The sequence below is a fragment of the Stylophora pistillata genome, chromosome 11, assembly GCF_964205215.1.
Source record: "Stylophora pistillata chromosome 11, jaStyPist1.2, whole genome shotgun sequence".
Classification (NCBI taxonomy): domain Eukaryota; kingdom Metazoa; phylum Cnidaria; class Anthozoa; order Scleractinia; family Pocilloporidae; genus Stylophora; species Stylophora pistillata.
In genome coordinates this window covers 8,827,117-8,838,858 of record NC_142529.1, presented here as the reverse complement: position 1 = coordinate 8,838,858, position 11,742 = coordinate 8,827,117, and the positions used below count along the sequence as shown (strand labels likewise).

The window sequence follows — 11,742 nt, the reverse complement described above, 5'->3', positions numbered from 1 at the left end:
ACTTCTTTCTGTGCGGAATTGATGAAGTGCCTCAATATGCAGCGAAAACAAAATTATTTGTGCGGCATTACTTTGGTTTCCAATGATAACAGAGAGTTCAAGGCTCACAGAAATGTTCTTTCCACCGCAAGTCCGTTCTTTTGCAAGCTTCTTCAGAGCGACATGAAGGAGAATCGAGAAGGGATTATTTAATAATAATAATAATAATAATAATAATTTAATATTTATATTGCGCAAATTAACATGTGGATATGATCAGATGCGCATCACAACACTTTTCGGGGTACTTTAGCCGGACTGTATCAGCAGTTTACAAACAATCGAAGGAAACTTATTTGAAGATGCCCCCTCCCCCCAGTTCCCAGTAAACAGGCCAGACCACATCACAGTAAACTCGTGAGTGGGCTCTTTAACGTCCCCTACCTAACCAAATTAACTCATTAATAGATGCAGGAGACGGGACCTACGGTTTATTCGTCCTTATCCGAGAAGACTAGAATGTCTATCCATTTCTTGATATTATAGAAAGGTAGCGCATTGTCCTCAGTTATTTTAAGACCTGGAGTGTTGGTCCGGCCAGGGCTCGAACCATCGACCTCGACCTCCCGCACAACAATCCAGCGCTCTAACCAATTGAGCTAACCGGGAGGCGGTTTGATTTGGGGAGATCTTAGGATCTCTTATGGAAGATGTTTTGGAATTCATCTACACTGCAACTGTGGAAGTAACGCAGGAGAATGCCGAGGAATTGATCGCAGCTCAGCAAGAAATTATTTGATGCCATAACGAGCTTGAAAACTGTTTCTGGTCGAGTTTTGAAACGAAAAATGTCCTGAACCTTAACTGTATTTCAACCTTTTGCTTCGCAGAGAAGTACGATTGAGACGAGCCTATCAACGCCAGTACGCGTTTTATTAGCAAGAGCATCGTTTCCGTGGCAAAAATGGATGAATTTTTGCACTTGGAAGCTAAAGAGGTCGAGAGATGGATTTCGTCCGACGAGATTACAGTATATGATAATAATAATAATAATAATAATAATAATAATAATAATAATAACTTTTATTTATATAGCGCTCATATCCTGAGCTCATGGCGTTTTACAACACTGTGCGGGGGAATTTACTAGACTGCTAAGCAGTTTACAATCAATGAAAGGCGAATCTAACAGATGCCCCCTACCCCCCAATTCCCAGTAAACAGGCCAGACCACATCACAGTAATCTCGTGAGTGGGTTCTTTAACGTCCCCTGCCTAACCAAATTAACTAATAGATGCAGGAGACGGGACCTACGGTTTATTCGTCCTTATCCGAGAAGACTAGAATGTCTATCCATTTCTTGATGTTATAGAAAGGTAGCACATTCTCCTCAGTTATTTTAAGACCTGGAGTGTTGGTCTGGCCGGGGCTTGAACCCTCGACCTCCCGCACAACAGTCCGGCGCTCAACCAATTGAGCTAACTGGGAGGCGGGAGTTCAACCGGGAGTTGAAGAGGAAACTGATGTTTTAACAATCATATTAGACTGGGTAAACTTTAGGAAGAACGAGCGAAAAGCAGCATTTGAAGAGTTCATGTTTAGTCACGTTCGACTGTATTTTCTATCACGTGACTGTCTGGAGGATGTCTTGACAAACGAACTTGTTCGTGACAGTGCTCTTTGCCTACGGCTAACGCTAGATGCTACTATAAAGATGGCTACTTTTTTCGATGAAGATCATCTCCCAAAGTCACCGAGAAAGGGATATGATACATGTGTTATTGTTGCTCGTGGTGGCAAGTACACTTTTTGTTATCTCCCTGAAGAGGACCTGTGGATGCGCTTACCAGATGGTCTGAAGGACATAAACGCCAGTACAACTCATATGATTACTCCGTTGTCAGTTGTTCACCTTCTCCGTTTGTCACGAATCAGAGAGATACGATCCAGTTTTTAACGCTTGGTCCGAGCTGAACTTAAGCAATGATTCTGCAAAGGTAGTCGTTGTTGAAAAAGAGATTTATGCTGTTGATGGTGACCTCTGAAAAACTGCTATGAAGAGGTACAATGTAGAGAAGTATGCATGGGAGACACTTCACACATCTCATGGACAGTGCAGAAAGATTGCTTGTGCTGTTGCAGCCGGCAGCCGTCTGTACATGTTGGGTGGGAGAAATCAAGTCACATAGGATTACTCCGCAAAAGATGAGAGATTCGATACCATGGAGAACAAATGGGAGGAAATCGCAGACATGCTAGAAGAAAGAAGCCAAGCTTTTGGAGTGGCTTCTCGAGGAAAAATCTTCCTTGCTGGAGGAACAAACTGGACAGGGGACGTACAAACTTATGAGACGTACACTACGTCGACAAATGAGTGGCAATATGTTGTGAACTTCAGTGTTCCACGTTCTTGTGGTAGTATGGTTTGAGTGGAAAGCTGTACGTACTGGGTGGATCAAATGAGAGGAACCAAACTGAATTGAGTGTTGAATGTTTTGACACTGCAAAGGACCAATTTATCCACAAAACAACCATCGCAGTGGCAATCATCGACCCAAGAAATAAATATGCATTCACTGGCACTATTCTTAAGCTATCCAGAGAACTACTAGATTAATCAAAGATTGTCGCAATCGGGGAGTAGTCTCCTAGAAATTTAACAGCTGTGGAATCAGAGAGCCTAATATTTAGACAATGGCGTAGAGCAGGCATAAGCATTTGTCTTTCATTGAATTTTTATATTAGCTTACCTAAGGGAATGCGAAGTCGTAAGCATGGGAGGTACTTCACTCATCTGATGGAGTGTGTAGAGTGAATGTTCATATTGCTGCAGCTGGCATCCATCTGTATATGTTTGGTGGATAGGATCCAAACACAATGTAATCCGTCACGAGGGTTTAAGAGATTTGACACTTGAAAACAATTGGGAGGAATTTGTAGACATGCTCGAAGTACGACTCGACGCTTTTGCAGCGGCTTCTCAAGAGGAAATCCTCGTCACTAGAGGATTACGCAATGAGGAAATATTAAAAACTGGCGAGATGTACAATACATCAACAAACGAATGCCAACTTGTTGTAAGCTTGAATATTCCACAACATTACGGAAGTATGGTTTGTCTGAAAGAAAAGCTGTACATACTGGCTGGAAGAAATGAAAGTTTAAGGGGCCAAACTAAACTAAGTGTTGAATGTTTTGACACAGCTAAGGACACATGGATCCTTACAACAATGGCACCAGTCACCTCATACCTGTTGTTTGGCTGTGTTCTGAGGTTCTTGGGGAGTAGTCCCTCAAACGCACTACAGCCTCGAAATAAAAGAGCTTAAATATAATGTTCCCGACGATGGGTGAGCAAACAAAGTTCATCGTGTATGATACACGACGAATTTTATTTGACTGGCCTAAGGATTAACTCGAGGAGGGGCCGAGAAAAATCATAGGTCATACTGCGATGGCTGCTTTTGGTTGTTAATCTGATAGTTAAACTCCGTATCGCAACATGGCATGTACAGGCATGTGGCAAGCACTGGACTGCTACATCATTAAACTTGATTCCTGTTAGACACCTTTACAGTCAAAAGCGACTTGTCACTGTGTTAATGGGCTCACTCATTAACCCTTTCCACCCTAACATCAGTATGCATATTCTCCATACTGTTTTCTATACATTTTATAGGGTGTTAACTGGGAGAATTTGTTTTACTATCAAGAGCTTCCTCAGTTAATGATCATTTCCTTTATTCTCCTGACCTTGATGCGTGATTCAGGGGTGATATTGTAAGGAGAATTTAGATGCTGGTCACTCTTAGGGGCTAAAGGATTAAGGAGCTTATCAGGAAGTAGAATAATGAGCATGCATATTTTCCTCAAAACTAGGATTGAATTTCCTCCAAACCGAAAACCCGTTAAGAGTAATGATACAAACTGAGGTTAGATGATGCAGGAACCACATAAGCAGTTAATTAAAAGTGTAAAATCTTTAAAAAACAAAAAAAAAATCACTGTCTAGAAAAGGAAGCGTCTTAAGCTGCACGGAGTCCCAAACTCGAAACTGCAACATTTATAATTCGAAAATCATGTCTCGAAAGTAATTCAATTCAGTAAACCGAAACGCCTGAACTTCTTTCTTCGAGCAGAAAAATTGGTGTATTGATTTATTGAAGGTACAATCGTTTTCTGAAGAAATGAAGCGAACATTGCACCAGCCGAATAGATTAACATTGTTAATTTACGTCATCGAGAAAAAGCGAGGAGATACCTTCTGAATACAATACCTTAATGTAACTGATTGTTTTGTTTTATTTTGTTTTAAGCATAATGGGAATTGGCAAGTATTTTAAGGTCACTCAGTCAGATCGAATTTCGTTTATTTTCCTGAAAATTACAGTGGATTTTCTATCCTTAACTGCTAAAGTATTATTCTTCTCTTCTCCGCAGCTCAGTGACATTTGAGCGAAATTTCCGGAAAGTAAAATGACTCTCTGATGCCTGTAACTCAATATCATTTCTGCTGATTTGAACAATAGGGTCATCCTGTCATCCTAATCAATAAGCCCTATGCCGTTACACCCCAGTTTTTAAATTTCGCCCCTGGCGGGGGAAGGGGGGAGGGGCGTGGAGGATTTCAGGGGATCGTATGGTTTTTCAGGGGAATGGAGGGGGGATCAGTTCTCGCCCGGTCCTTAGTCAATTTCGTGCACGTTGGATTTGAACAATTCAAATTCCTATTTAAACATTATAACTTGGATATATCAACGAAGTTGAAGTGGTAAATTGGCCACCGTAACGATTAAAAAAGCTGACGTTTCGAGCGTTAGCCCTTCGTCGGAGCGAATAGAGGAATTGTGGGTTGTGTGTGCTTTTAAAGGCAGAGAATGGAGCTACGTTATTGGTGGGAACATGGCAACGAGAAAAACAAGAATAAATTAGTGGAATGAAAAGCGCTCGTTGATCCGTGTGATACATTGCCCAAACGTATCAACAGAATATTTTCCCAAGAGAATCCAGCGTCTGAATTTCCCTCTTTCTCTCGAGGTTCTTCCAGTCCCCCGAAATTAATATTGTTTTACTACTCCCCCTCACAGTCTCCCAGTGGACTCGGGAAAGAAGAATCGAGCGGGCATGTAAGAAAGTGGGAACCATACTTCCGCTTTCGAAATTTTCCAGTGTAATCCATATTATCAACAACGTTTGAGCAGAATCTGCCGACAGAAATAAGGACGCTCTGTTAAAGATGGAAGATTTACAGCCCATCTCAGCCACTGAACAATCGACTTTCTGTGTGGAACTGTTGAAGCGCCTAAACATTCAGCGAAAACAAGATTATTTGTGCGACATTACTTTGGTGACGAACGACGACAGAGAACTAAAGGCTCACAGAAATGTTCTTTCCGCTGTAAGTCCGTTCTTTTGCAAGCTTCTGCAGAGCGACATGAAGGAGAATCGCGAAGGGATTATTCATTTTGAGGAGATTCCAGGATCTGTTATGGAAGATGTCTTAGAATTCATCTACACTGGAACTGTGGAAGTGACTCAGACGAATGCCGAGGAACTGATCGCCGCAGGGAATTATCTTATCATACCGAGCTTGAAAACTGTTTCAGGACGATTTCTAGAAAGAGAAATGTCTAATTCAAATTGCATCTCGACCTTTTACCTCGCTGAGAAATACGATTGTGAGGAGCTAATACACAACAGCAGGAAATTCATCAACGAAAATTTCACGTCCATAGGAGAAGAGGATGAGTTTCTGAGTTTGCAGGCTAAGGAAGTGTCTAGGTGGATTTTAAGTGACGAGATTGCAGTGGAAGCGGAAGTCAGCGTCTTCAAGATCATACTGAAGTGGGTTGAACACAATAAGAGCGAGCGAAAAGAAACATTTGAGGAATTGTTTCGTCACGTTAGATTAAGTTTTCTGTCGCGTGACTGTTTGGAGGATGTCGTGACAAACGAACTGGTACGTGAGAATTTGGCTTGTGTGAAGCTGGTCATGGATGCTATTGCAAAGATGGCTACTTTTGTCGATGAAGATGATCTGTCGAAGTCACCGAGAAAGGGATAGGATGCGCGTGTTATTACTGCTCGTGGTGGCATGTACACTTTTTGTTATCTCCCTGAAGAGGACCTGTGGAAGCGCTTACCAGATGGTCTGAGGGACATAAACGCCAGTTCAACTGAGATGATAAAATTCCGTGATCAGTTGTTTGCCTTTTCGCGCTCTCAAAAGTCAGAGAGATACGATCCTCTTTTTAACGCTTGGTCTGAGCTAAACTTAACTATAAGTTATGCAAAGGTGGCCGTTCTTAAAGGAGAAATTTATGCTGTTGATGTTGACACATTTCGCATGGAAACTGCTACGAAGAGGTACAATGTAAAGCAGTATATATGGGAGACACTTCACTCATCTCATGGACAGGGTAGAGATGATGCTTGTGTTGTTGCAGCCGGCAGCCATCTATACATGTTTGGTGGGTGGAAATTAGACACCGGGGCTTACTCCGCCAAAGCTGAGAGATTCGACACCGTGGAGAACAAGTGGGAGGAAATTGCAGACATGCGAGAAGAAAGGGTCCGAGCTTTTGGAGTGGCCTTTCAAGAAAAAATCTTCATTGCTGGAGGAATAAGCAGGAAAGGAAAATTACAAACTTGTGAGATGTACACTACATCGACAAATGCGTGGCAATGCATTGCGAACTTGAATATTCCACGTTATTATGGTAATATGGTTTGTCTGAATGGACAGCTGTACGTACTGGGTGGATTAAATGAGAGAAGCCAACCTGAACTGAGTGTTGAATATTTTCACCAGGCAAATGGACAATGGATCCAGAAAACAACCGTACCAGTAACGAACATTGACAAAGGAAATGAAAAAGTATTCACTGCCTGTGTTCTAAAGCTCTCCAGAGAATTACTAAACAAATTAAAGAATGTCGGAAAGTAGTTTCTCCGACACTTTTCATCTTTGGATTTAGCCATGATGTTCGTGGTAGACAGCAGGCAGAGGCATTCGTTTTTTTTAATGCTCTTAATTTAGTAGCTCACCTTATGAAAGGCTGAGTTAAATCAGTGGTCACTTTTGACCAGTTGCCGTTTGTTGTAAACCTTTTACTTTAAACTCTCTCACTAAGGATTACATGCGTTTGCTGTAAACCTTTTACTTTAAACTCTCTCACAGAAGATTGCATGTGTCGTCATGTTTACAGCACCCGACTTCAACTTTCACACTGACTGCCTCTGAAGTCAAAAAGAAGACGAAACAGGTCTCAACGGACAGACTAGCTTACTATAGATGAGGAAAGATGGTTACGATATCGGCGCTTGTCCACCGCTAGTTGGACCGCACAAAATGCACTGGTAAATACAACGTACCGCACCAAACTTCTTAGGGAACGTCTCCTTCTTTATTATTGTATTGTACCGTGAAACTAAAAATTGATTCGAGAAATTAGGGACATGCAGATAAACGAAGAAATGCATCAGATACATCAAACTTACATTATTGCCGGATCTGGCGAGAGTAGAAATCGATTAAACCTTTCCTTTCTTTCCTTTACTGATTTCTTTCCTCAGAGCAAGTGCTTACCAAACTGATCAAAAGGCCTTTTATCGTCTACATTGAATTACACTTAGGAGTGCGTGATCAGCCACCTAGTGTGACTTAAAGGATTATTAACTAAATCAAACAACGAAACAGAACTCGTGCTATAGGGGCACTTACAGTTACCATTGAGGAATTATATTTGAAACCTGCTGAACTCAGCGAAATACACAGTGCAGAATAAAACGCACTTCCTTTTCTCGCTACTAGATCTATCTTTGTAGAGATGCATGCCCCACACTTGGTTGTAATGCGTAAATCAACCAATAAAGTTGCCGGTAAAACAGTAAAGGGTACGATTAACCGGCCATTATTTCGATTAGCACTTCCTCTTTATGGTCAGTACTCCTATCGCATTGACATATTTATGCCTTTGACGTCGTGCTCTCACCATACTTATCACTGAAGGCCAAACATAACGGGATTTGTTCCTTAATCCTTTAAACCCTTGGGGTGATCAGCATCGAATTTCTCCCCACAATATCACACATGAAAGTCATAAACTGAAAAAATGATCGTGAGGTCAAAAAGCTCTTGATTGTTAACCACATTCTCCATAAAAAACGGTAGCAAAAGAAATTTTTAGAGAACAGTATGGAGAACATGCAAACTGATGTTAGCATGTAAAGGGTTAACGGGGTACTGAAGAATGCCCCCTCTTATCATTTATTTTTGGGATGTCACGCAATTCTCTCACCCTGTAACGAGGAGAGTCTACAATGCGTGACGTCCTAAGTACCAGATGCGTAGAAAAACGGGTCTGCCCGCATTTTTCAAAATATGTGTACAAGTTTCTCTATAAGAACTTATATAATTACGGATTACGGATTAGATTATTTAAAATCGAATTTTTCACGAATAAGTTGAATGGCGAATTCGATAAACAGAGATATGTCAGTGGATAAGAAGAAAGGAATCCTTGATTTGTTGTTAGAATAACTGCACCACGGACCAGAGCAAATGCATTAATTAAGCGTTCCTTGCGCGGGGAGGATGGAACCTACACTGAGCGGCGCGGGAAAACGCAGTACTGAGGACCATTTTGGCTGCTTCTGATTGGTTAGAATACTTGCATCTATACTCTGGTTCACTAGAGAGTTGTGCATATGATTTTGGATACCTTTGGTAGCTTACTACCTTTAACATTGATTGCTTGTTAGGATAAGACACTATCAGCCTTGTTTTACACAAGGGGTGTATATGGGCTTGTTGGAAACAGAGAAATCGACCAAAATGGTCGGTCGACTAGCAAACAACACTGTGTGAATATTCGATTGATCAAGCCTACCTAGTATTACTCGATCTTAGTGACATTTTATCTTTTTATAGTTTCTGATACAATTGTAATTTTTATTATATTTCTGTATGTATTATACTCCTGTATGTATCTATTATAACATAGTATATCATTGTAAAATATTAGGCAATTCAGCCCCTTGGCTGCGGTGTAATATTTGTTTTTAAACTATTAAACAAGAAATAAAATGCCAGAACAGCAATTGCTCCAAACTAAAAAACTGCCTTTATCCCTTTACACCTTAACATCAGTATTCATATTCTCCACACTCTTCTATTTACATTTCGTATGGAGTTGACAAAGAGAATTTGATTGACAATCAGAATCACTGTCTTTATTCTTAAACACGAAAACCCAAATGCAAAAACAGAAAAAAAGAAAATCTTAGTTATTAGAAAATTTTATCTCTGTGTGTTCAGTGAAAGTTGAATCTTTCGAATACATTTTAATACATTTTTCGAATATATTTGAATATACAATACATTTTTCGAATATATTTTTAAAAGCACTACATTAAATGGCAATGCAAAAAATTACGAAAACGGCTAGGAAATAGCAACATGTTAATGGACAAGCCGTTCTATATCTGAAAAAATTAGGTTTCCTAAACAGATATTATTAGACAGAGGTATTGATTAATTTAAGGATTAGTCTAATTATAAAGGAAAGAATGGTCACAGTTTAGCAAAGATGTGTATGTAAACCTACAACGTAATAAAATCTGATCGAATCTCTGTTTGTAGCTATGCTCGTACCCGAGTCACGTCAGAATCAACTGCGGTAATCTTTCAGTGGCCCAACTGTATCTTGATCAGTAACTCTTGTTCTATTCAGAGCCAGTAAAATGTTTGGTTAACAAAATATTCTTTTTAAACTCATCCGGCTCGGTTGCTCGCTTAAATCTTCTCGTCTCCAGAGTTCTCCCGGCCTGGGCTCGGGAACTGAGATGAAAAATTGGGAACCAGCTATACTTCCGCTTTCGATATCTTTGCCCTGTGTTCCTCAATATCAGCAACATTATGAGCGAATCTGTTGGGGGAAATAAGGATATTCTGTAAATTAGGGAAGATATAGAGCCTATCTCAGCTGCTAAAGAAGTGTTGTTCTGTGTGGAATCGATGAAGTACCTCAATATACAGCGAAGACAAGATTGTTTATGCGACATTACTTTCCAAAGATAACAGAGAGAATGTTCTTTCCGCTGCAAGTTCGTTCTTTTTCAAGCTTGTTCAAAGCGACATGAAGGAGATTCGCGAAGTGGTTATTCGATTTGGGGAGATTTCAGGCTTCGTTAAATGGGCAGCCAAGAGGAGAATGCTAAGGAACTGATCGCTGCAGGAAATTGTCTGATCATACCAAGCTTGAAAACTAGTGTTTCATGGCGGTTTTTGGAACGGGAAATGCCACACATGAACTGTATTTCAACCTTTTACCTCGCTGAGAAATACGATTGTGACGAGCTTATCAACACCAGCAGGCGTTTTATTTACGTGACCATCGTGTCCGTGGCAAAAATGGATGAATTTTTGCACTTGGAAGCTAAAGAGATCGAGAGGTGGACATTATCCGATGAGATCAGTAAAAGTAAAAAAGGAAGCTGATGTTTATAAAATCATACTAGATTGGGTTAACCAAAAAAGGAACGAGCGAATAGCAACATTTGAAGAATTGTTTGGTTACGGTCGATTGGGTTTTCTGTCGCGTGACTGTCTGGAGGATGTGGTGACAAAAGAACTTGTTCGTGACACTGCTGTTTGTTTGAGGCTGACATTAGATGCCACGATAACGATGGCTACATTTGCCGGTGACGATGTCCCGAAGTCACCCAGAAAGGGCCATTATACACGTGTTATTGTTGCCCGTGGTGACAAGTACGCTTTTTGTTATCTCCCTGAAGAGGATCTGCGGATGCGCTTACCAGATGGTCTGAAAGACAAGGCTGCCCATTTAACTCAGATGGTGTCCGGCAGTTATTCACATTTACCATTTACCAAAATGCAGAGAGGTGGATCCTGTTTTAAACGTTTGGTCCGAGTTAAACTTGAAAGCAGGTCTTGTAAAGGTGGCAGTTGTTTGGGAGAAATTCATGCCGTGTTGAAGTTGACCTCTACAAAACTGCTACGAACAGGTACAACGTAGAGTAGTATACACAGCAGAAAATTCACTCATCCTTACAACAGTGCATAAGTAATTCTTGCGTTGTTGCGGCCGGCAGCCATCCGTAGTGTGTTTGGTGGGAGGGATCTAGTCGCAACGGAATACGTCGCAAAAGCTGAGAGATTCAACACCGTAGAAAACAAGTGGGAGGAAATCGCAGACATGCGAGAGGAGAGGGGCTAAGCTTTCGGAGTGGCTTCCCGAGAAAAAATATTCGTAGTTGAAGGAACAGAGAGGAGAGGGAGATTACAAACTTGCGAGATGTACGCTACGTTCACAAATGAGTGGCAATGTATTACGAACTCGAATGTTCCACTTTACAATGGTAGTATGGTTTGTCTGAATGGAAAGCTGTATGTGCTGGGTGGAAGAAATAAGAACCAAACTGAACTGAGTGTCGAATCTTTGCGAAGGACTAATGGATCCAGAAAACAGCCATACCAGTGGCATTCATCGGCTCAGGCAATATCATAAATGCATTCACTGGCTTTATTCTGAAGCTATCGAGAATAGACTAGACAAAAACAAGATTGTTGCAATTGCAATCCGTCGCGAAGGTTTGGGAGATTTGACACTTGAAACGAAATGGGAGGAGATTATAGATATGCTTGAAGTTGGACTAAACGCTTTTGGAGTGGCTTCTCAAGAGAAAATCCTCGCCGCTAGAGGATTACGCGATGGGAAAATATTGAAAACTTGCGAGAT

General features: G+C 40.9%; 2 protein-coding genes across 2 annotated transcripts; both read left to right on the top strand.

Moving 5' to 3' along the window:
• Positions 1 to 4,379, top strand: LOC111337666 (kelch-like protein 24). Its single transcript, XM_088739265.1, is given in 7 exon segments — positions 1 to 186; positions 653 to 781; positions 783 to 833; positions 836 to 1,009; positions 1,470 to 1,870; positions 1,872 to 2,401; positions 2,404 to 4,379. Coding segments are annotated over 7 exon segments (1,644 nt in total). The 5' UTR covers positions 1 to 21; the 3' UTR covers positions 2,598 to 4,379.
• A 262-nt stretch (positions 4,380 to 4,641) lies between these two features.
• Positions 4,642 to 7,789, top strand: LOC111345513 (kelch-like protein 12). The gene has a single exon (XM_022952799.2). It carries the CDS (start codon positions 5,217 to 5,219, stop codon positions 6,042 to 6,044), a length of 828 nt encoding a protein of 275 aa, XP_022808534.2. The 5' UTR covers positions 4,642 to 5,216; the 3' UTR covers positions 6,045 to 7,789.
• The last annotated feature ends 3,953 nt before the right edge of the window (positions 7,790 to 11,742 follow it).